The 25,719-nt window shown below is 36.1% G+C and overlaps 1 protein-coding gene across 6 annotated transcripts in view; it reads left to right on the forward strand.

The window, feature by feature from the left end:
* The window catches only part of DNAJC13 (DnaJ heat shock protein family (Hsp40) member C13), a 117,476-nt gene that overhangs the window by 77,924 nt on the left and 13,833 nt on the right, over positions 1-25,719 (forward strand). For all 6 annotated transcript variants that reach the window (XR_007405308.1, XM_049099998.1, XM_049100000.1 and 3 more), the window contains 18 exons: positions 274-428; positions 1,438-1,639; positions 3,244-3,359; positions 4,156-4,234; positions 5,846-5,981; positions 7,682-7,866; positions 8,296-8,370; positions 9,803-9,922; positions 11,120-11,299; positions 12,022-12,189; positions 14,453-14,566; positions 15,922-16,038; positions 17,163-17,340; positions 18,679-18,770; positions 20,707-20,806; positions 22,726-22,800; positions 23,223-23,335; positions 25,494-25,663. Coding sequence is in view for 5 of the 6 variants with exons in the window: in XM_049099998.1 (XP_048955955.1) it covers positions 274-428; positions 1,438-1,639; positions 3,244-3,359; positions 4,156-4,234; positions 5,846-5,981; positions 7,682-7,866; positions 8,296-8,370; positions 9,803-9,922; positions 11,120-11,299; positions 12,022-12,189; positions 14,453-14,566; positions 15,922-16,038; positions 17,163-17,340; positions 18,679-18,770; positions 20,707-20,806; positions 22,726-22,800; positions 23,223-23,335; positions 25,494-25,663 (2,375 nt within the window). In the remaining variant the exon portion in view is untranslated. The remainder of the gene's footprint in view (positions 1-273; positions 429-1,437; positions 1,640-3,243; positions 3,360-4,155; positions 4,235-5,845; positions 5,982-7,681; positions 7,867-8,295; positions 8,371-9,802; positions 9,923-11,119; positions 11,300-12,021; positions 12,190-14,452; positions 14,567-15,921; positions 16,039-17,162; positions 17,341-18,678; positions 18,771-20,706; positions 20,807-22,725; positions 22,801-23,222; positions 23,336-25,493; positions 25,664-25,719) is intronic.

A 25,719-nucleotide genomic window follows, 5' to 3' on the forward strand; every position in this document is an offset into this window, starting at 1 on the left:
AAAGCCAGTTGTCCTAAATAATGTTGGCATCACCTGACACCTGAAGAGCTTAAGACTGCTGGAGATCCAGAGAGTGTTAATTCTGCCTTAGAGCTCATGCCAAAGCAGTTAATACCAGACATCTTCCACTTTACATTTTGCCATGTTTCCATCGTAATTTCCAAAGCATAAAAGCAATTTGTTCCAGTTGTTTTCTTAAAATGTTCTCTAACCCTAATTAATTTATTAAAAAATTGAAAGATGACTTTAGTGTTTCTGTGTTTTGTTTTAAAGACAAAAGGACAAGATATTTTTCAGAGAAGTATACTCGGGCACATCCTTCCAGAAGCAATGGTTTGTTACTTAGAAAATTATGAGCCTGAAAAGTTTTCTGAGATTTTTCTAGGAGAATTTGATACTCCAGAAGCAATCTGGAGCAGTGAAATGAGGTAAATAGCTTATTGATTATTTGTATTTTATTCTCAGAATCTTTTCATCTTCCATCTGGCTTGACTTCTGTTAAGAGAATTGCTTTCATTAGTTACATAATCTAAGCTACAGCAGTCATTGGTGCCAAATTAAGTGATGAGTTTGACAGGGCTGTATAAGCTTTTTTCTGTTCTAACATGATTTGACAAAGCTCCTGTTCTCTTAATAGAACTTTATAAAAGGTTAGAGCCTGTTACTACTAGTGATGCTTAAATCAATCTATAGAACTGGTAAGATTTTAGGTAGTGTATATAAGGAATATATAGGGATAAAATCATCACATGCTTCCTTGGTATTTGGAAGTAGAACTGTACTCCACTAATTAAAAATTATGCCCACATAGAATGGATCACACCAGAGATAACACAGATCATTTTAGAATGAGGCCCCCTAGTCAGCACATTTTAATCTTAATGTGAAAGTTAGCATTCCTAAAGAATATCCTTTAAGAAGAAAAGCCTGTGAAAATAAGAAAAAGTAGAGGCACAAAAGCAGATGTCAGCATTCAGACAGGCTCTGGAAAAGAGTACACACTTCATAGATCAGATGTCAAGGCCACCTCTTCTATGGAGAACGCCTCAGTCCTCTTAGCTGGATGGCAGTTGATTTTCTGATTCAGTTGTTTACTTCCTTGGCTGACATCATACTCACAATGCCACTTGCTTGTTATCATTTGTCGTATCTCTTAGGTTAATCCATAGACTTGGCATGTGCTAGCCACCAACTATGACTGTCTTTATAGGCAAGTACTATAAATAAGTTTATATCCATTGAGAACTTTTACATAATAACTTTAGAATGCCCTCAGTAACATATTTATAAACACTCAATTTTAGGCCAGTAATTAATTGAATTACTCTAAAGAAGTTCCATGTGATTATCTTGTGTGGATTACCAGTCTTAACCTTTTTTTTTTTTTTTAAACTGAAGTCATCCCTTCATAATGCTTGGAGATTTTTGTAATTGTAGGCGCCTCATGATAGAGAAAATTGCTGCCCATCTTGCTGATTTCACACCACGTCTTCAAAGTAACACAAGAGCACTTTATCAATATTGTCCTATCCCGGTAATCAACTATCCACAACTAGAAAACGAGCTATTTTGTAATATTTATTACCTCAAACAACTTTGTGATACACTCCGGTTTCCAGATTGGCCCATTAAAGATCCGGTAAGTCAGTAGATTTTTTTTTTGTGCCTTCTCAAACTGTAAAAATATCCTCTAATCACTTCTGGGTATTTTTTCCTTTAATAAGGATAATAGCTTTCTTAAGTGATTTCTCTTACTTAAGACTACGTAACTCTGAGTGTAATTTAATATATTTGGGTAAATCTCAAACTGAAAGATAACTTTGAGGAAGAATTAAGAACTTTACAATCTTGATCTTTTTGACAAATATAAACATAATTTCACGTATATAAACAATTATATACTGTAATGGCTTGGTGGAAGCTTGTCTTTATAGCACATTGAGTAAGCTCACAGATATTGGAGATAGGCAGTCTCGCATTGAGTCTCAGTTTGACCATTAATAGGTCTGATTAATATTTCTTGATTTTTCTAGGCCTCAGTTATAGTAATACTACTACTACTACCAACAGCAATAATCTCATGTGGTTGGGAAAATTGAGAACTCAGATTAAAAGATAGTGTAATTCTTGACACACATAGGCAGTAGTGGGACCTACTCATTTATTTAGCAGTGCCCTTAGGAACCCTTCTTCTTGAGCCCCTTAATATATATTGGAAGCCTGGAATAAAGTAGGCCTGGGTGGCCATGTTGCCTTGTTACTGAAACAGAGGTTATACCGTCATCCTTATCAGCAAAAAATTTCAGAACAGTTCTGCTCATACCAGTAGACATTGCCACTTTACAGCACTACAGCACTATGACCAAATGAAGACAGGTATTTTTGCTACTTGGTCTGGATTTAACTTGAAGTGTAATGGAAAAGCATGGGCTTTTTTTAGTCAGACCTAGGTTTGAATCCAGTTCTGTCACTTGGTAAGTGGGAAACAAGGAGCTGTCTCTCTGAATCTGAATGGTTTCATGTATTATTGAACTTTATGAAAGAATTAAGTTTGCTACAGTCTGTAAAGCACGTAGCCCGTTGGCATAGAGGCATGCAGTAAATATTAGCTTTCTTCTGACCTGCTACCCAGACTCCCATGTTTTTACTATTCCTTAGATTTGTTTTGGATACCAGCCTACTGGTAATTACATTAGATCACCTTCAGGAGCATGTTGCCGTATACTGCTTTCTTTCATGCTGCAGTGTATCATCTACTAATTTCATATTTTTCTGACTTCCTGAATGTTTAACAATTAAAAATAGATAAAATGTGGCAGAGAATAAAAAATACCACATAAGAGAAGTGCCTGGGTGGCTCAGTCAGTTAAGTGTCCCACTCTTGATTTCAGCTCACGTCATGATCTCAGGGTTGTGGGATTGAGCCCTGCATCAGACTCCGTTCCAGCTATGGAGCCTGCTTAAGATTCTCTCCCTCTCTCTTTCTCATTCTGCACCTCCCCCCCCACAAAAAGAAGATCACATATGAAGAGAGAGATGTAGCCCTATAGCAGATACCTTGCTGCCTATTTAGCAGTGTTTGAGAAAGTGGTTTTGGTTATTTGTATTTCAGAAAACTAATAATTGGGTAGCCTAGAAATGTCAGTTTAAATATATATAGCACAAGAATTCTGTAACTTAAAAATTATATTCTGAAATAGTTTTACTTTAAGAGATAAAAGTTTTAATCCTCTTGTCTTTAAGGTTAAGCTTCTAAAAGATACCCTTGATGCCTGGAAGAAGGAAGTAGAAAAGAAACCACCTACAATGTCAATAGATGATGCATATGAAGTGCTCAATCTCCCTCAAGGACAGGGGCTGTGAGTTATTTTCAGTATTACAACAGTAAAATGTCTGCCTTGTCTTAGAATGTGAATATCAAAGACTCAATTATTAAACAATTCTTAATTTTTTTACCTATTCTTTGATGTATACACCTATAGAAATAACATATGGAACTGTATCCATGTGATTATCTTTTATTCCACATTTTTTAGCAGATTAACATCTTTCTGTCCTTGCTGGTACAGTCTTTGCTCTCTATTAATTGAAATAATAGATGCAAAACACTTGGCACTATATCTGACATATAATGGTTACATATTCATATTCCCCCTTCCTCTTACTGTTTGTGTTATACATGAGGAAGAGATCTGGTAGCAATGTGTTTCGGACACTGACTGACAGATGTATAAGAATGCAGATTTACTTCATTAATTTATTAGAGATTTTTTATAGTAGGATAGATCATATTAGAGAAATATAATTTAAAAGAAAATTTTCTTAAGTGTAAACTGAATTTGTATATTTTTGGCAAGGCTGATATTTAAAATTAAAATTAGTTTGAGGTGTTTGAAAAAACTTCTTAGTTCTTCAAATATGATTTTGTAATTTGAAGTGATTGATAACTTTCCATAGGGAACATTGAGATTTTTTCTTTCAGATATAAAGATACATAAAGAATATTCTTTCTTGACTCTTGCTGAGTTTAATTTGATGTCTGATATATGATCATATACAATAACAGTAAGGTTCTTATTGTATTGTTTTAAATAATTCTGTAAAAAAAATTTTTGCACCTTACTCTGTTCATAAAATAATTTTACTATTTAACAGGCATGATGAGAGCAAGATTAGAAAAGCTTACTTCAGACTTGCACAAAAGTACCACCCTGATAAGAATCCAGAAGGGAGGGTATGTACTGCCTTTGGCATTAGGACTTTGGGGTTGACTTCCTTTGGCTGTATTACTATTTTAGGTAGAGAAAAAGATAAAGTCACTCTCTTTGCTAGTGTCTGCCTCATAATATAATGCCCCAGTGTATGTTAACTTTTAGCCCACATGCCCATGATTTCTGCATGAATGGTCCTTCCTCAGTTTACCAAAAGGACTGCCCTTGTGACTAGTAACTTAAGGATATTTTCTCCTGTCTGAGAATTAACTCTAGTGGGCAGTCACATGAATAATTGAACATTAAGAATGTGGATGAACTTAATTCATCGGTGATGTTACTGCCATTCAAATTACTTAGGGTAATTTTTTTTCCTAATGACATCTAACTTCATATTGTTCTAACTGAAAAAGTAGAAAATTTGGATCAGACTTTATCAGGTGCCAGCATTTCCTGATCTACCTCTTCCAGCTTCCTACTAAAATAACCAAGAAAGATTCATAAAAGATGAAATCACACAATGACTTCTATAACTAACAGTTTATTGCTAGAAACTTGGAGTAATTTCCACTGATTTCAAGGTTAATTTTTTTTATTAGAGACAATATTACTAAATGGGAAGACTTGGTATTGAAAAGATACTACTCTTAAATGTTTAAGACATTTTTAATCAAAAGCTTGGGATTTTTTGAGAAATGTATAGCAATCCAGATTCATTTGGAAGAGAAAACAACCAAAATAAGAAGAAATTTTGAAATCATTATTACATTACTAGACTTAACCTCCCGGATGTTAAAGTACTCTATAAAGCTATGGTAGTAAAATGATATGACACTGATGCAAGAATCAACATGTAGATCAAGGAACATAATACAGTGTTACAATAGTTTAAGAAGAAAAAATACATATAACAATATAGTTTAAGAGCAGGGATTTAGGAGTCAGACCTGGGTGTCTTAGTCCATCATCAATTGACTTTGTGATCTTAGGCAAAGTTATTTAACATTATCTAAAAAATGAGAATAGAACTGTACACCTCATATGGCTGTTTGGAAGATTAAGTGAAATAGTATTTGTAAAGCATATTTAGTACAATGCCTGCTATAGTACTCAATAAATAGTAGCTCATAACTATATAATAGCTCAGAAACTGGGGATCCCTGGGTGGCGTAGCGGTTTGGCGCCTGCCTTTGGCCCAGGGCGCGATCCTGGAGACCCGGGATCGAATCCCACATCGGGCTCCCGGTGCATGGAGCCTGCTTCTCCCTCTGTCTCTGAGCCTCTCTCTCTGTGTGACTATCATAAATAAATAAAAATTAAAAAAAAAAAATAGCTCAGAAACTGTCTTTAGTGTGTATGAGTTCAGTGTGATATATATTTGTATAAACCCAGTGAAGAAGAATTTTTTAGTAAATGGTATTAAGATCAATAAATCGCTTTGGGGCGGGGGAGAAAGTTTCATCTTCCAAGTATACCAGTTAGATTACCACTGGAATGAATTCCTTAATGTAAAACAAAACAAAACAAAAAATAACTAAAGAAGTTACTGGTAAAATACAAACCAGCTCTGTTCTGTTTAAGTTGTGGTTTGAGATGTTCCAAACTAAAAGTTAATTATCTTTGGTTATATACAGGATATGTTTGAAAAAGTAAATAAAGCGTATGAATTTTTATGTACCAAATCAGCAAAAATAGTGGATGGACCAGATCCAGAGAACATAATTTTAATTCTGAAAACGCAGAGCATCCTCTTCAACCGTCATAAAGAAGGTAGGCATATGTTATTCTCAAATTTAAATTTACCTTCCAGCTAATTCTACCATATATTTTTTTAAGATTTTATTTGTTTATTCATGAGACAGAGGGGGCAGGGGCAGAGGAAGAAGCAGGCTCCTCACAGTGAGCCCAATGTGGGGCTCGAACCTAGATCCCGCCGGGGTCATGCCCTGAGCCAAAGGCAGACACTCAGCCACTGAGTCACCCAGGCGTCCCTACTGTGTTGTTTCTATAGCATATTTTAATAGGTTTAAAGTTTTTATTGCAAAAGAGTCTTAGAATTACATTTTAGATAAAGTAAAAGAGTAATTTTCTTTCAGAAGGTCCAAAATGTTGTCTGTATTATACTTTCCACTTCTTACCTAGGTTTTTCAGTACTTGCATTTCTAGCAAGTTTCGTTATTTCTTCCTGAAAGGACATTTGTATTCTGTGGAAGTACTTAGGTTAGTTTTTTGTGTTAGGCCATTTAGCAGCAAATGTATTAAACGAGATCTATAATGGATCTGGATTTTAATAATCATTTCGTGTTGTTCTTAAATCACATGTAGAAGACTGTGCCTTTTACAACTTCAAAAGCTTCTAAAGAATAGTCTGGCCTTTAAAAAGCAACAGGAACTTTTCACATGATCATATGCTTCTCTTATACTTCTCACTTCCGGTGGTATCTTTCAAAACTCTGATCCTGTGGGACAGCTTGAAAAACACTGGTGTAGAAGAAATAGGTATGATTTCAGAGTACAGGTCTTTGGGAATTTCCAGCGTGTTCACAGGGCCATTTGCAGGAACAGTACCATCCAGAAGGCCAGGAGTATGTTGTAAACTTTAAAGGATTTGTTGGGGTTGGGAAGTTTAGGTTTAAGACAGCAGGTATCCTTTGGCTTGGGAACTGAATGAACTTGGCTTAAAGCACAAAGTGGGAGACCCATTTGCTCTGTTGGATGATGTTGGGAGAGAAGGAAGAGAGGACGCTGGCAATTTGAGATCACCAGAATTGTTGAGTTATTGAAGACAAGTAGGCTTTTCAGTTTTAGTATTAGAGGGGACAGCTTGGGGTTCTAGCAATTTGAGAGTAGTGATTAATTGATTCACTTTTGCATATGAGTTCAACAGAACACATTTATAAAGCATTTAGCTATATGGCATTTACTACTAATCAGAATGAGTTTAAAGAAGTCTTTTTCAAACTGTTGGTTATGCTTTAATGGCTAATGACTCTATGAGAGTTGCAGTTGTGGCTCACCATTGCTTTGTTATCAAAGTCATAATGTTTTTTCAGACTGTGTCTCCCACCTACCCCAAAGGGGATTTTTATACCTAGTAAGTTCTGTTGTGAGGTCCTGATCTGTCTGCTGTCTGAGATCAAGTGAAAAGTTACAAAGATCCCATGGACAATATAGAAAGTAGATATTTTGCGAAGGATCAAAACCACTACACGCTTAAGTTCAGTTAATCAACCACAAAATATTCTATTTTTGGTGGTAGCATTTTGGAGAAATCAGCCAAACCAAGTGTGCAAAAAAAAAAAAAAAAGAAATATCTGAGGGATTTATACCAGGTTTAATTTCTTTTTATGAATATGTTTTCATTTTCTTTTTAAGGGAATATAATTAAACATGGTGTCAAAATTAACACCATGACAACCACTTTTTGTTTTGTTTGCTATTTTCCCAGCACTAACCTTTGATTATTTCAGATTTACAGCCTTATAAATATGCAGGATACCCCATGCTAATTAGGACTATAACAATGGAAACTTCAGATGACCTCCTTTTCTCAAAAGAATCACCATTGTTGCCTGCTGCCACAGAGCTGGCTTTCCATACTGTCAACTGCTCAGCCCTCAATGCTGAAGAGCTCAGAAGGGAGAATGGAATTGAGGTAATATGGAATGACTTCTGTGCTTCTCTGCAAGCTGATTCAGGCACACCGTATGACTTTTGGCAATAGAAAATTCACCAAGTACAAGTACACTTGATAGAACTTCCTAACTTTAATTTATTCCAGCAAATAACATGTCATATTCTCCATTTAAAGGTAGAATGGAGCTTTATTTCATAATATGAGTTAGAGAGGATTGGATTCAAAATTGGTAAACTTGTTGCCTAAAAAATAGCTTATAGGGAATGTTTAAAAGGAAACTTCTAGGGAAGCCTTTGTTTACTTGTTCAACAAATGTTAATTAAGCAAAACACATTCATTTACAAATATCTAATAATAAAAGATTTTTAACATTTTATTCCTACCAGAAAAGGCTTTTCAGACTTCAAGCCTGAATGGAGAATTAATGGCTGACTTCTTTCTGTGCAGGTGTTACAAGAAGCATTTAGTCGCTGTGTGGCTGTCTTGAATCGTTCTAGTAAACCCAGTGACATGTCAGTACAGGTGAGGCTAAAATGGATGGTTCTAAGAAAGTTACACTAGACTATTAGTAGTTCAGACTTGAACATCTATGAGGATCACTTGGAGGGCTCATGAAAATGTGGGTGGCTGACCTCCACTCCCCCTGCTGCCCAATTTCTGACTCAGTGAGTGGTTTTTGGGTGGAAGATTGAAAATAAGCTTTTGTAACAAATTCCCAAGTGATACTGATGCTATTGGTCTCTGTATCATGCTTTAAGAAGTACTACACTAAATCACTTGTGATTAGTGGCTTAGTTGTTTGTTTGTTTGTTTGTTTTTTCTTAGAGAAGAGTATAATGAATTCTTACATCCTCACCACCCGGTTTCAAACATTTGTCATTTTGCCATTCTTGTTTGATTTCTCATTTGTCCATTTCCCTAATTTCCTTCCTTACCTCTGTCCCCCATCTCTAGTCTTTTTTTTCCAGTTGTATTGAGAAATAATTGGCATGCATCATTGTATAAATTTAGCACATATAGCATGATGCTTTGATTTACACATATTGTGAAATGATTACCACAGGTTAAGCTAACATTCATCAGCTTATATAGATACAATAATCCATTCCTATGGTGTTTTAATTGGCTTATTTTCTATTAAGGTTATAATTCTTTGATAGAAAATCCATCAGGAATTCATCGAGATTATTATAGAATGCATCTTTTTATGTGATCCTATATTTATGCCAGCAGATTTTAGAATTTAAAACAATTGAGTTCAGGCTTTTTAGTTTCATCCTTTGTTTTGCAGTACATACATAGAATTGTAATTCTGCAATGTTAATAAGTTGGACAAAAATACCTTAATCCAAAAAAAATACCTTAATCCAGAGTTGGCACACAATTTTTATAAAGGGTTAGAGTAAATATTTGAGGCTTTCAGGCTATATACAGTCTGTGTTGCATATTTTTGTGGTTTTCTTACAACCCTTTAAAGATGTAAAAATCAGTCTTAGCTCCCTGGCCGTACAAAGACAGGCCATAGTCAATTTGGCCCATGCACCACAGTCGCCTTTGTTTGCCAGCCCTGCATCTATGGGAAATCTTAAACAGAAATACTAACAATTCAATAGTAATGTTCTTTTTTAATTTTGGAGCATCATATATACCATTAAGCATTATTCATATATCTCTGCTGATTTGTTTTAAGGTTTAAATAAAATCTAAAAATAAATAAAATAAATTTTATTTATTCATGAGAGAGAGAGATAGGCAAAGACATAGGCAAAGGGAGAAGCAGGCTCTATGCAGGGAGCCCAATGTGGGACTCAGTCCTGGGACTCCAGGATCATGCCCTGAGCCAAAGGCAGATGCTTAACTGCTGAGCCACCCAGGTGTCCCTGATTTGATTTCTTCTGTCTTAAATAAGGAATGTATGTGTGACTCTTTTTTTGCTCTGTTGTGTTGTATGCAGGTGTGTGGACACATAAGCAAATGTTACAGTGTGGCCGCTCAGTTTGAAGAATGCCGAGAGAAGATCACAGAAATGCCTGGCATCATCAAGGATCTCTGTAGGGTGCTATATTTTGGCAAGGTACAGTTCATCTTTAATGCTTTCTGGATGCAGTAAGCAAAGGGTGTTCTTGTCTCATAGCCAATCTCCAGTTTATAAATAAGCTGTTTTCCCCAAGTTATTTTTATCTGCTGTATTTGGATCTCTAAATAATAATTTTTTTCGCAGAACCCTTGCTGTAAATGGAAGCTTTTGTTCCTATGGTGGCCCAGAAGGAATAAGACTAAAGTAATATATATAAAGGGAAGGGAGTCTCCCCTGAAAATTCCAAGAGAGGCAGAGAAGAAATGAGAAACTAGAGTAAATAAATCTAATGCAAATAAAGGACCACGTGAGATGTGAAAAAATCAATCACTGCCTGAGGGGAAGGGCTTTGGGGAGCTGAGAACTTAACACTTCCTCCCCATCCAGTACTGCTGAGAGAAGCTGGCTGTGGATAGATAGAATAGGTGACAGGGAAGGAGAGGAAGATTTCTTAGATAACTGGATAGATTTCTTAGGTAACTTGTGTTGGAATAGAACAGGATTGGAGTGCTGATCCTGGACTGAGGTATCTAGGAATAAGGAATCAGATGAAAATCTCTCAACTGTATTTACATGGTGTTCTTAGAACTATGTAATAAGAATACTAACTCTCAGGGCAACCTGCGTGCTCAGTGTTTGAGTGTCTGTCTTCAGCTCAGGGCATGATCCCAGGGTCCTGGGATCAAGTCCCGCATTGGGCTCCCCACAGGTAGCCTGCTTCTCCCTCTGCCTCTCTCTCTGTGTCTCTCATGAATAAATATATAGAATCTTAAAAAAAAAAGAAAGAAAGAAAGAAAGAAAAGAAAGAAAGAAAGAAAGAAAGAAAGAAAGAAAGAAAGAAAGAACAGTAACTCTGATATAAGGAAGCAGACCTGCACTAGATATTGCTGATCCTAGCATGTTGCTATTAATACCTTATCACTATTTTTTAAAATTAAAGATACAAAAAAAAATGAAGAACTGTATTTCTAAGTCTTTGACAACTAGCCTCAAAGATAATTCTGTGGCTTGTCAAAAGGTCACTTTTAATTTTAGGCTTTAAAGATATTGGATTCAGATTTAAATTGGAATTGAAAATATAAGAGGAGGGAAACATTTTGCATAATAAGATAGCTGTGATATACATTCACAACCAATTTCTTTTGGGAGTTTTTTTTAACCCTGTAATAAATTTCATTATTCTTACTCTCTCAGAGCATTCCGCGGGTTGCTGCTCTTGGAGTAGAATGTGTCAGTTCTTTTGCTGTGGATTTCTGGCTACAGACACACCTATTCCAGGCTGGGATTTTATGGCATCTGCTTGGTTATCTGTTTAATTATGACTACACACTAGAAGAGAGTGGCATTCAGAAAAGTGAGGAAACAAACCAGCAGGTAACTTTCACACTGCTTTAATCTTGAATTTGAATCCAAACCATAGGTTAATGCTGAATTAATGCAAAGCAAAGTTCCCGCTATCCATAACCCCAGACATAAACTGTTTTTCTAGATAGCTAAGTTTATTGCTGTATAAGCCCAAAACTTTTTATCTTAACCATTTGTGCTAGAAGGATTCAACAGGAAGGAATTTATAGTAGCATATACTGGATATAATGTAATCTTTTTTTGATTACTTAGAGTCGTCTTTATGATCGCAAAATTATGGTTGTGTCACACAGGGAAATATAACAGTACTATTGGACTGTTGGGGCTAGCTCCCCCAGATACTTGAGTACTTAACTGATTTTCTTGAATATTTTTTGTCTCTCCTTTTTTAGTCGTCATTCATTATTCCTATTGTTAATGTCCTCTAGCAGGCAGGTCTTCTTGCCTATCTGCTACTCCCTACCCTATCCCTAAATGTGCTTCTTCCAGTTAGCCATTGTATTGACTCTGAATGAGTGTATTGATTCTGATGTTCTTTAGTATAAATGAAAGAGTAAGCTCTAATCCATAAGCTCTGACATCAGTGTTGGGGGACTTGCTTTCTGCTCCTTAAGTATGTCCCATCTGGTTTTTTGGTTTTTTTCCATATGGTTTTGATTCCATAAAGGTACCATGTTACCTATGTAATATGACAAATGTACTTTAATTATCTTAAATTTTTTTTGTAACAGGAAGTAGCCAATAGCCTTGCTAAACTGAGTGTCCGTGCTCTGAGTCGCCTTGGAGGATATCTGCCTGAAGAACAAGCAACCCCAGAAAATCCAACCATAAGAAAAAGTTTAGCTGGCATGCTGACACCCTATGTTGCTAGAAAGCTTGCTGTGGTTAGTGCTACGGAGGTACGTGCTTCAGAGGTAGCCTGTGTTTTGATGAATATTGCAAGATCATTTAAATAGTAGAGGAACACAAAAATGTTGAGTGGTTTAGAAAACCTAAAAGTTAAAAATATTCATGTTTGTTTCTCACCCAAGAAACTGAGTTTATTGTGGATTGATACTGATGATATCAGCTTTACAAGTCTATTCTTTCTGCAAGGGGAAATTAATTTTATGTTTCTTGGCTCTGGAACCCACCATAATTCTTACCAACCTTGAGTCACAAGGGGACAGGACAGGAGAATGAACTTGGAAATGGTGTTTTACAACAGGCAGAGAGCTGGGAGTTAGGAGATCCAGAGTCTTATTTTTGGCTGTTTCTTACAAGCAATTTCTAACCTTTTAAACTCAGAGTTGAAATCCTAAAAGCTAATACACACACACACAAACACACACACACACACATTCATGACCAAAATCAAACATGATCCCAACTTCCTTGGCCTCTTCTGTGAGGATCATTGAGAAACAATCTAAGAATATAGCACTAAAGAATTAAACTGTAGAAATCCATTCAGTAGAATACTATGAATAATTGTAAAGGTATATTTGAAAACATTAAAAGATGTTTAAAATATTTTAAGTGAAAAGGCTAAAAATCACATTTTTGGAATTAAAAAAATGGATGGATGGATCTGTACTAATATATTAACTGTAATTATCTGTGAATGGTAGAATTGTAGGCTATTTTTATGTTTTCTCCAATGATTATCCAATACTTTTGTAAGAGAAAAACTCCTCAGTGTTCCAAATGTTAAGGTATTCTTAGGATTTACTAAATATTTGTTATTAATTCAATATTCTTTTGTGTGTGGAGGGGGGTATAGTCCATTGCTTTTCAGTGCCCCTTGAGTAAGAATAAAGAGCTTTAGATGCCACTCTTGATTTTTGTACTCTTTCTGAATTTTGTGTTCACCAGCATGATGCATTTTGCTGACTGAAAACATTCTTTCCAGAAATACTGGCAGGTTGTTGATAAACTACAGTGAGGAAGAAAGGTATTTCAGAATCTTGGTCTGAACTCCATCTGGATTTGTCAAAATGCTTATTTTAAACCTCCATTCTCAAAGTTTTACAATTCTCTTAAGAACATGTTCTTTCAGTCATTTTACTTAAGTAGTAAACATTTTAAAAACAGGTTAGATGGTTTTATCTAAAATAAAGGTAATAACCTAATTTCCTGCTAGCATAGAGCTTTTTTAAGTGTAAAACGTACAAAAATTTGTATTAAAACAGTTGAAGGAAGGCAGCCTGCATAGCTCAGCGGTTTAGCGCCGCCTTCGGCCCGCAATGTGGTCCTGAAGACCCAGGATCAAGTCCCACGTTGAGCTCCCTGCATGGAGCCTCCTTCTCCCTCTGCCTGTGTCTGTGTGTCTCTCATGAATAAATAAATAAAATCTTTAAAACACAAAAAATAAAACAGTTGAAGGAGAGTCAAATGCCTACTTATACGCTTCTAATTAAGGAGAGCCACATAAACAGGGAAAGCACAGTGGACGGTTCAGCGGTTATGCCTTTAGAACTGCTTAATGCAGCCTTGATTCGGAGTTTGGACCAAGAAAATCTGAAGTGACTCTCTGCCCATAAATTTTACCTCCCTTGGTAGCAGTATGCTTCAGAAAAACTTTGATTTTGTTTTCAGATATGTTTATATAAAGTAAGGATGGTATGATTCTTTTTAGGCATGTATTTACTGAGTGTTCAATAAATACTGCAGCATAAACTATCAGGTAACTTTTGCTGTAGCAGAGCAAAACAAATGTTAAGGATATGAAGTCAGGGATCCCTGGGTGGCGCAGCGGTTTGGCGCCTGCCTTTGGCCCAGGGCCCGATCCGGGAGACCCTGGATCGATTCCCACGTCGGGCTCCCGGTGCATGGAGCCTGCTTCTCCCTCTGCCTGTGTCTCTGCCTCTCTCTCTCTCTGTGACTATCATAAATAAATTAAAAAAAAAAATTAAAAGGATATGAAGTCATACAGATTTCTATTTGAATCCTAGTTTTCCCCACTGTAAGGACTGTGTGAACTGGGATAGATCATTAGATTGTTCTTAGCTTTGACTTTTCTCAGCTGCAAAATGGATAATATCAACAAATTTGTTAGAATTATTGAGCCCCATTATACTTACAGCACTTATTACAGTGCTTGGCATGTAATCAGTTTCACTAAATGATAACTTGCGTTATTTTTTCCTAAATGTTACAAAACAGTAATATTCTGTATCCTAGATTCTGAAGATGCTCAACAGCAACACCGAGAGCCCCTATTTAATATGGAACAATTCTACAAGAGCAGAACTACTTGAGTTTCTTGAATCCCAACAAGAAAACATGATTAAAAAAGTATGTTATTGTTTCATGAACTTCTGGGGTGACGTCTCAAAAAAAATTCTCTGGAAACATAATTCAGTACTGACAAAACAGAAACGTACTGTTTCTCCATTTGGTGTTAATCAAGCCTACAGGTTTTTGCCACCTAATATGTGGCCCATGTAAGAACGGCCCTCTTGTAGTTAATGATACATTCATGTTTTCGTCACTATTTACATGTAGCTTGTTCCCCATTTTAACAGATTATTCTCACCCAAAGCACTCTTGCAGTTGTTCTCTTCATCCTCTTTCCTAGTACATCAAAGTGCTTTCTTGTATCAGAATTCAACTGTTTTTCCCATCTTGCTACCTTCTGGTAGAGAATCTATGAAACTGGTGAAAAAAAGCAAGACAATACTGTGGCCAGTAAGGATAAGGCCTGCATAATTCATGCGCTATATGGTTGAGACTTGAGGGTTTAGCAGACATTTATGTTTATAGGCTTAGAATTTATTAAACAATAAACACCACTGTTATGTCCTAAGTTTTTCAAGAATTTTTTAACTCATTTCGTGATAGTCACTGAGAATGCTATATAGAAAGAAGTTTTGAGAATTACAGAGCTGAGGAAAACAGGTCTTTTTTATACACCTGTTCTTTTACCAGAAGAGACATAAGAGCATCTTCTCTTTGTTTAACACTTTACAATTTATTGTATACTTTTCACATATCATTTCAGCCTAACTTAAATTCTGTGTAGTTTCAACATAAATCTTCATTGGTATTGTTTCTTCCATTCTTCTTTTCTGTCTTTTTCCTTTTCCTTAAATGGAAACTCTTACTGGTTTGGTAACTTCTGTAATATTACTCACCCACTCCCCCACCCCCCACTCTGCAGAGACTCTGTTTCCCAGCACTTTGATTCAGTGTATTACTTTTTAAATGCCAGTCCAGATATGTTCATTTCTTAGCTCCATCACCCTAAAGCTGACACTAAGCCAAATAGCTGCTGAGTGGAGTGAGAAGAACCAAGTGTCATACTTGCTTTATAAACATTAGCTCTAAGACACTTCATTGGATGACCTCTGTGATCTTTTGGAATTTTAAAATTAGTTATAGTATTAACTCCTGGAATAAAAAATAATCCATGCCAAAAAAAAAAAAAAAAAAAAAAAAAATAATCCATGCCTATTCCAGAGTTCATATTATTAGTTATATACATTAATACTGTATTGAGTGTATGATGTGTGTCCCACCACATTTTTCCTCTAGAAAAGAAATGGAATTTTCAGGCTAATTTCTGTTATTAAATTGAATATAGTTAGATTTATAAATCGGACACTAATGATTCTTATTACATCTAACAGTCTATTCTCTTTTTTAAAAAGGGTGATTGTGACAAAACTTACGGATCAGAATTTGTCTATAGCGATCATGCCAAAGAACTTATTGTAGGAGAGATTTTTGTTAGGGTGTATAATGAAGTCCCTACTTTCCAGCTAGAGGTAAGCTGTCTACTTTTAGTTTTGTCTGATACCTTCAGTCATTTGTTATTGAAAGCTATTAGTTTATTCACACCAAATAAGTTGAAATAATACATGTTCTTTGCCAAATGCCTTATACCCAGCTGTGTGATGGGGTGACTGTTGGTAATTTATAAACTTCTTTATTTTGCATGTTGAAGAATTTAGTTTTATGGATTCATAAAATAAGTCATTCCTTGCCGAGCTATTTTTTTTATATTTTATGTGTAATGCTACCCAACTGTGTCATGTGCCTTCAACTTACTAGTCTCTCCTGGAAGTGCAAGGTCATTTACACATTCACCCCATCATGTAGGTTATCAGACCACCAAATAGTATTTCTCTGGCCAACTATAAGAGGAAAATAAGAAAATACCACTGGAAAGCAAGGAGATTTTTTTAGAACATGATTGAGGTCAAATCATGTCACCTCTTGTGACAGCCACTTTCAGAAGCAAACAAGCTTTTTCTCAGTGCTTGGTGATCGTGTAGGAATTTTTTGTTGTAGGTTTTTCGGAGGGAGTGGCAGTGGGGATGTGGTGGTTGGTTGGTTTGTATGGAGGGAAGAAGTGAAGCTATGTTTTAAGGTTTGCACTTAGGAAAAAAGGAATCTAACAATAATGTATTTTATGTATCATAAAACAATATATATAAATAGCTGTTAAGCAGAATAAGTTCATTGATTTGTGAAGTCTCTTTGAAAACTGTCCTTTGAATTTATATTCTAAATGATTTTTAAAATATAAAAATATAACCAAATTGTAGAAATTATATATTGTACTATCAATTACATTGATTTGTAAAAGGAAGAGATTTGCTAATTCAGGATTGATATACTAAGGTCCTAGTGGGAGTAAATCCCACTGTTTTAATCCCTAATGTTTTAATGCTTTGTTGGGATAAAAACCAGTTGGGAAATGCTTTCTAAAGCAACTGTGCTTAGCCACCCTCCTCCCACCCTGGTCCATAGGTGTTCATGTATATGTATAATTTAATCATTTCATACCTTGAAGTTTTTTGGGGGGGAGAGGATGGGTGTTACTCTGGAGTTTTATTGTTATTTCTGAGGGTACACGTGTTTGTAAATATTTCTCCACTCGACCTAGGTTCCAAAAGCATTTGCTGCAAGTCTTTTGGATTATATAGGCTCCCAGGCCCAGTACCTCCACACATTCATGGCCATCACACATGCTGCAAAAGTGGAGTCGGAGCAACACGGAGACCGCTTACCAAGAGTGGAAATGGCTTTGGAAGCTCTGAGAAATGTCATAAAATATAATCCAGGTGTGTGACTATACACTTGATCGGTAAGATCCTTACAGTGAAAGAGCCCTAGAAATTCCAGTTCTTGATTTTATCAGAGAAACTCAAAGAAAATAGTATACTTTGCCTCTTCTGGTATCTACCCAAAATTTTGAGAAACTACCTGAAGGTTTTAGCGTATAACAATTGAAATTTAAAAATGTGAGTTTTCGTTCTTAAACAGCCTTAAGAGGACACTTCCAGAAATGTTAGTCATGCCTAACTCCAGGGAGATGCATGAGTGAAAACTTCAAAGCTTCTTCTAACGTCGATAACAAATACGGAGTATAAAACCTACAACCATAAAAAATCAGTTTAAATAACTTGAAGATCCTAGATCCTTCTTACTAACATTTGTCATTAACTTTCAGATACTCTTTTGCTCTTTTCACTATATATTTCAGTGCTATAGTGGTTTGAAAATGATTTTAAAAGTAACCTATTTAGGGCACCTGGGTGGCTCGGTGGTTGAGCATCTGCCGTTGGCTCACGTCATGATCCCTGGGGTCCTGGGATTGAGTCTTGCATCAGGCTCCCCAGAGGGAGCCTGCATCTCCTTCTGCCTATGTCTCTGCTTCTCTCTGTGTGTTTCTCGTGAATAAATAAATAAAATCTTTTTAAATAAATAAATAAATAAAGGCAACCTATTTATAGAATATTTTCAGGCTCCTTTAAGTCAAGGGGTCTTACTGAATTATCTTCTGAAGCCTCAAAAAGATCACAGATTACACTGTATTTTACTACCATTTAATAAAAGGAAAAGCACACTGAATAGAATCTTAATGTTTTTATTCTATTAACAACAGAATGATAGTAAATATGTGGAATTGGGGTTTGAGTTGGGTAGGAATAGAAATACTGTTCATTTTTTATGTATTTTCACAAGGAGCCCATACGGTTGTTTGTAATATAGTCATCATCTGGAAGAGTTCTAATTCAGTCTTAATTAAAAGCAAATGATGTCACACTCTTCCAAAATGTAACTAGGCTGAGAGGGTAGCTAGAGTCTAGAGGTAGAGTAAAATTACCACCTTACACTCTTATTTTTTAAGTTGTATTTGGATTGTGTATTTGCTATATTTCTTGTTTTTAGCTTGAGGCCTAGAGGTGTGGATGGAAATGAAAACAAAACATAAATTCTATCCTTTTTGCCTCTTAAGATTTGTTCAGGAAGTACTCCATTTCATGTCAAAAATGTTGAGAAAGGGTTATCAGACTTATAATTGACAGTAAACAACAATGTAGATTAGTTTTTTGAAGATCTGTAATTTAGAACATCTCTTAGAAATAAAAGATAAACATTTTATTCTTATTCCTTAGGTTCTGAAAGTGAATGCATTGGGCACTTTAAATTAATATTTTCTCTTCTCCGAGTCCATGGAGCGGGTCAAGTGCAGCAATTGGCTTTAGAGGTAAAAGAATTTTATATTAAAGCATGTTGTCTTTCCTATCACTACTATATGTGGTTTAGGCCTTGATTAACCACCATTTTTGGGAGGTTTTTTTTTTTTTTTTAAATTCAGTTTGCCAACATACAGTGTATAACGCCCAATACTCATCCCTTCAAGTGCCTTCCTTAGTGCCCATTACCCATTCACCCCATTCCCCCAACCCACCTCCCCTTCTGCAACCCTTTGTTTGTTTCCCAGAGTTAGGAGTCTCTCATGGTTTGTCTTCCTCTCTAATTAATTTCCCCACTTAGTATCCCTCCTTTCCCTTATAGTCCCTTTCCCTGTTTCTTATATTCCACATATGAGTGAAACCATATGATGATTATCTTTCTCTAATTGTCTTATTTAACCACTATTTGAAGTTGAGTGGAAGTTTGCATGTGTTTTCTTTTTCTTTTTTTTCTTTTTTTTTTTTTCGTTTTAGCAAGTCAAGTACATATGTTCTTAAAATTTAAATTAGTATACTCATTTTGAAGAGCAGATGTTGCACAGGATCGTTTAAGGTGTAGTCCCTGTGTGGTCATTGTCACACATCAGAACTTGGGATGCATTGTATAGTGTCAAAGTGTCGGTTAAGGAATGCTCTTTACTGGGGAAGCTTGGAAACCAGAGATAACAAAAAGAGGGGGCAGGATTTTCCTGATCTCACAGTATCCTCAGAGACCAGGGCATACTGCTGGCCACACACTGTAGATTTGTGTTCAGAGGACAGACCTTCCCCTTTCCCTTCAGTTGCTGTCCCTTTTTGTGGATTAGTACAAAAGCAACCTTACAGTGAGGGTTACAGACAACTGGGCTGTTATGCTGTTTATGGGAACTAAGAAAGCCAGGTGCCCAGAACCTTTGGGCTTTAGAGATCCAAGAGAAGTTGGAAGTCTGTCTTTTAGGAAAATGAAACCACTGGTCCTGTGGGAAGCTGGATGCAGCCCTTTCCTCTGGGAGAAGCAGGAGGTCCCTGGCGACAGGGGGTCTCATTGTCTAGGCAACCCAGAGTAAGCTCTCAGGATCATTTTTCAGATGATCCTGCTAATTGTAACATACATACACAATTGTAAAGAACACCAAATTAAACCTTGCAGTGACTGGTTTATGAGCAATTTATGATTTGTATAATATGTTCTTAGGTTGCATTTTGGTTTAAAAGACTTAATAAAATAATACAAATAATATGAATTGGTCAAAAAGCTCAACAAGCATGTTCTTTTAATTGAAAAATGTGTTTCTCTACTTAAGTCCTCCACACCTTAGAACTTTTTAAATGAACATTATTAAATCTAATATGTTGGTTTGAGTTGCTGACCATGTGGTTCAGGTTAAGTGACCTTGATCTTTAGATGTATACTATAAAAGTAAGACTTGAGAGGTCATCCTCTCTGAAAGAAAAATAGGCCTGTTTCTTGATAATAGAAAGGTAAACCAATTCTGTTGTGTTGGGCACTAAAGACATTTTCTTTCTCCATCTAAAAGCAAAAAGACAGTCCCAGTAGTGAGAATCATTATCTTCCTAAACACTCCCTACCCCAGTTCTTTAATTGGAATACATAGTTATAGAGTAGGAACCAGTATAGGATTGTAGGCTTCTTAATAACCTCAAGATTGTGACTTGTTTCTAAAATATTTTCTAGATTATTACATTTAATTCTCATCTCCAAATTAATAGGAAGCTAATACATATATATGTGAGCATTAGCATTTTTTATTATTTTTATTATTTCACAAAAGATCCAAGTAATAAAGCCAATCTTTTTAAATTAAACTCTTCTCATTAAAAATTATTTTGTCCTCCAAACATCTTTTTCATTTTTGGGAAGCCTCAAATTTATTTAGGTCTGCTTAATTTTATTTAGGTCCAAAATTATTTACCAGTCTATTAATATCCTCTTGATTTAATTTTCAGGTTGTGAATATAGTGACATCTAACCAAGATTGTGTCAACAATATTGCTGAATCAATGGTTTTGTCCAATTTATTGGCTCTTCTACATTCATTACCATCAAGTATGTATATATCATGAATGGAATTTTGGAAACCATAGCATGGCCAGCCTGTAGAGGGAGCAGTTACATAGGGAATATAAAACCTCTGACAAAACATGATACCCATACTTGGCATCTTTTAAGCTGTACTCTTAAAGTTGTCTTTCTAATTATATTTTATTTAAGTTAATAAAACTATTTTGTACTTCCCATTTCAAAAGTTGAAAGTTGGAGGTGAGAGATCCAAAGGGAAGGGAAAATAATGGGTTTTTCAATTTTCTGGATATGGTATGCCCGTGAGTAACTGAGAGTTGACCCATGGTTTATAAAGAAACATCATTGGTATTGGATGATAGGGAAAAAATGCTTTAAGATAAAAATTAACTTGTTTTCAGCTTAGAGTTCAATCCCGCATTATTTGTCCTTCACTGATTTGATACAGATAGAGATTATTAACCACCAAGATCAGATCAGTTTTTAAATATACACCAATCTTATTTCATGAATACAGCCTGTACTAATATAAGCTCCTTTCAAACTGTGCAATTGTCTAACGTGGTAATATATGTTTGTGCTAGAATCAACCTGGAGATAGCTTTTCAAAGGCAGTTGGTGTATAGCTTCAACTTCACCACTGACTATCAGAATACTAATGTATTCTCAGCTAGCTTTACCAACCCTTGGAAGCCATGTTGCTCTTGGCTCACACCTGTCTACTTCCTTGAGAACAAGAACTTGTCCCTTTCATTTTACACCTTAGTGCCTTGCACACATTACTGTAAGTTCAGTGACTTAGATGGAGTTGAATTTCCATTGAATAATTTTGTTTTCTTTAATGGGTGACATTTGAAATAATTCTCTGAAATGACAACTTTTAAAAGTCATTTGCAGATTATTTTTTATCATACTTATCGCAATTGGTTTTTCTTCATTGGTTTTCAGTAGCTTTGTGAGTCTTCACATAATACAAAATTACACTGATGAAGTAAAGAATGTTACAAAATTCATAGTTTGAAAATGTAATTTTATATTTTTATCTGATTTGTATAGTCCAATCAGTATTTTAATCTTACAGGTAAAATCGCTAATATGAAGGTATCTCAGCCTACTCTGCTGTCATTTATATTGTAGACTAAATTATCTGTCTTCCACTCTTTGCTAAAGGATATTAAATACATAAAATATTTAACCTTCCTATATCCCCTCCAGAGACTTGTTTTCCTTTGAAACTATGTTTAAACAGTGGTACATTTTCAATGAAGTATTGTTGCTTCTCTTAGGAACCTCCTTTTGTGTGTTTATTCTCCTATGTGAACAGAGCCCAGCCCAGTGACCAGCCATTGTGGTTGCTTCAGTGTCAGCCTTATAGTTGGCAGGCTTCACCCTCTTTGCCAACTCTTACCCCTTTGGTCACCTGTCTGAAAAAGAAAAGTCTAATAGCTGAGTATACTTTGATGGCAAGGGATGAGACATGTATAGGCTATGTCTAGAAGGGTACTGTCATGTCTTAGATTGGAGCAGTGTCTTGCAACTGCTACTTCCTACTCACTTCTCTAAGACCATAGCACCAGGTAAGAATCTTCAGTGCCTGACCAGTGTGTGTTCAGGGTGGTGACAGGAGGTGAGAAGATTTTGCTTGTGTAGTGAACAATGAGGAAGATAATATGGCACAGTGGTTATGAGCATGAACTTTGGAGTCAGAAAGACCTCTGTGTAAAACCCAGCTATACCACTCACTAGCTGTTACACCATGGACTGGTTAAACTGGGGCTCATCTTCCTCATTCCTGATGAGGCCATGGTAATACCTGTTGCTGGTTATAGTGAAGATATAAGTATGATACCCTCTATAGAATACCTAGGTTAGGGCCAGGCACAGAGCTGATGCCCAGTGCAGCTAATGTGATGAATGCATTCATTGAAGTATCTTTTACCCTGCAGGTCGTCAGCTTGTTCTGGAAACTCTTTATGCTTTGACATCAAGTACAAAAATAATCAAAGAAGCCATGACAAAAGGTAATGTTTAGGGTGCTTTCTCATCCAGTCATGCTCAATGATGATAAAGCGTATTTTGAACTGTTTTCGACAGTCTGATAAACTAGAAGGAGGTTTCAGAAGGCTTACAAAAAAAAAAAAAAATCAAACTGCATTAAGTTGAAATAAAGTTGAGGGCAGCCCAGATGGCTCAGCGGTTTAGCGCCACCTTCAGGGCATGATCCTGGAGACCTAGGATCAAGTCCCATGTCAGGCTCCCTGCATGGAGCCTGCTTCTCCCTCTGCCTGTGTCTCTGCCTCTCTCTTTCTCTCTGTGTCTCTCATGAATAAATAAATAAAATCCTTTTAAAAAAAAAAGTTGAAATAAAGTTGAAAATGAATTCAGCTAATCAAAAAGTCATATTCTTTATGGTATAAATGCTAATTCTTTTTTTCCTTTGTAGGAGCTTTGATTTACTTACTAGATATGTTCTGCAATTCAACACATCCACAGGTTCGAGCCCAAACAGCAGAACTTTTTGCTAAAATGACAGCAGACAAACTAATAGGTCCAAAGGTGAGCACAAAATAGGTCCCTAGAAAGAAATTAATTATTAAAGCTCTGTTACTTTGATAATGATTTCATGAAGTTTACCAACGTCTGATGGTGAGGGTAAGGTCATGATTTGATGTGAAAGTTGGAAGGTTGACATACTTGAAATTGTTGCTCTATATTACTATTTTGAGAAAAATTATAGTTGGAGAAGCCTGTAGTGGAATTGAGAAGTCTTAAGACAGTGTTTGATTATGGTGATAAACTGTTTACCTTCCTTGAAAAAACGAACAAAAGTATATGTAAGTTTTGGCAGAAGATGATTACATTAGACCTTGACACTGTGAAGATTGCCTGTGGAAGCAACTAGTGAAAGGGAGATTATGATATGTGTTCTAATATACTCCATATCTTTGTTAGTAAGGATACACCACCTCGGGAAATAGGTCCATACAGGCATGTGAGTGTAACAGCCTCTCCATGCTGCAGGGGGATCTTTCATCCAGAATCTGGAGATGACCAGATGATCTTTGGAAACATGGTCCAATTTATAGACCAGGAACGTGTTAAAATGGTACTTCTAAGTAGAATTCCATCCAGACACAGGTGTAGTCAAAGTCTCCTTCTGTTATTAACTTGATTTCAGCAGTATAGTACTCACTGAAGCATTCATTGTCTGCGCTAGCCCATGAGGTGGCACCCAAGAGAAATGTGTCAGGAGTCAAAGGCTCCCCAAGCCCCCACTTCCCGAGTTGATTTTATATCAATAAAACAATCTAGATTTAGTTGTTTTTTCTCTAGATCTGGATATTGAGAATATGTCACAGCCCTGAAACAATTTTACTTTGGGAATAAAGTTAATCTGTCATCACAGGGGTTGATGAGGGAAATTACATTTAGATGTCTATAGAAAGGGTCCATGAACACATTTGAATATTGGTATTTAATATTGAGTTTTCTTAAAGCTAGAGTGGGTTAGCACTCTAAAACTAGAGTTGGGTAGTTGTAATATCCAGTATTACATGTTTTAGATAATGTTTTAGATGCATAAAACAAATATGTACTGGAGTTGGAGTTGACTTTGAACTCTTCAGTAATTTTTTTGTCCTTCAAAATACATGAGGGACAAATTTTGTCAAGGTAAATATATCTACACTTAAATTTTTTGTATGGGAATAATACAAGAACCAGCTCCTTAACTGAATGGTTTGCAAGAAGATATTTTAGAACTGGGGTCAGTAAACTTTTTTCCCTTTTTGGTTAACAGTTTTATTGAGATATAATTGACATGGCATACTGTTCACACATGGAAAGTGAACAATTCAGTGGTTTTATTATATTCACAGATTGGGTAACCACTGTCAGTTTTCATCAACCCAGGAAAAAAAACTGTTCCCTTTAGCAGTCACTCCCCATCTCCCCTCTTCCAGCACCTGGCAACCACTAACATTCTACATTTGTCTATTTTGGGCAATTATATGAATGAAATCACACAATAACTGGGTTCTGTCTCTTAGCATGTTTTCAGGGTTATTCCATATTGTTGTGTATGTTGGATGTATTATTTTTACTACTTTTCTTTTTTAAAGTAATCTCTACTCACAACATGGGGCTTGAACTCACGCCCCCAAGAGCAAGAGTTGCATGCTCTACTTACTGAGCCAGCCAGGCACCCCAGTATTATTTTTAGAGCTGCATTTTAAGACCTTTATGGGAAAAGGCACAATATATAATAGAAAACATAGTATAGCAAAAGAAATGCACTAAAAAAATACTTGAAAGATGAAGGCAGCATGAGAAAAATTTGTTCACAAGGGGCATGACAGAGAGTTAGAGGAACAGGCCAACTAAGGATATTCTGGGAGGAAGGAATAGTATGTGTAAGGCATGATCTAGCAGGCTGTGCTCTGGACAGTATGTGCATCAGCAATATTGATTTCTTCAAATGTCTTAAATTTAAGACAGAAAGGAAATGAAACTGGATGGTACATAAGAGCGGGTCGTATGAATCCTATTAAAATTAACTTTGCATAAACCAAGGTTGATCTCTTCTCCCACTCCAGATGGTTTGGTTAATAGTTATGGCCCAAATCAGCCAGCATTCCATCCTAGAGAAATACGAGGCACCCAAACACTGAGCTGTCCAGTAAGTCTTTTTTCGTTTTCAAACCCCCTCATATAGGTCCGCATTACATTAATGAAATTTCTACCAAGCGTTTTTATGGATGCTATGAGAGACAACCCTGAAGCTGCTGTACATATTTTTGAAGGAACTCATGAAAATCCTGAGTTGATTTGGAATGATAGTTCCAGAGATAAAGTGTCTACAACAGTTAGAGAAATGATGCTAGAGTAAGTACAGCCTTCACATAAATCGCCAAGAAGGATAGATGTTTCCCGCATTGTCC

The sequence above is a fragment of the Canis lupus genome, chromosome 23 (assembly GCF_003254725.2).
Source record: "Canis lupus dingo isolate Sandy chromosome 23, ASM325472v2, whole genome shotgun sequence".
NCBI lineage: Eukaryota > Metazoa > Chordata > Mammalia > Carnivora > Canidae > Canis > Canis lupus.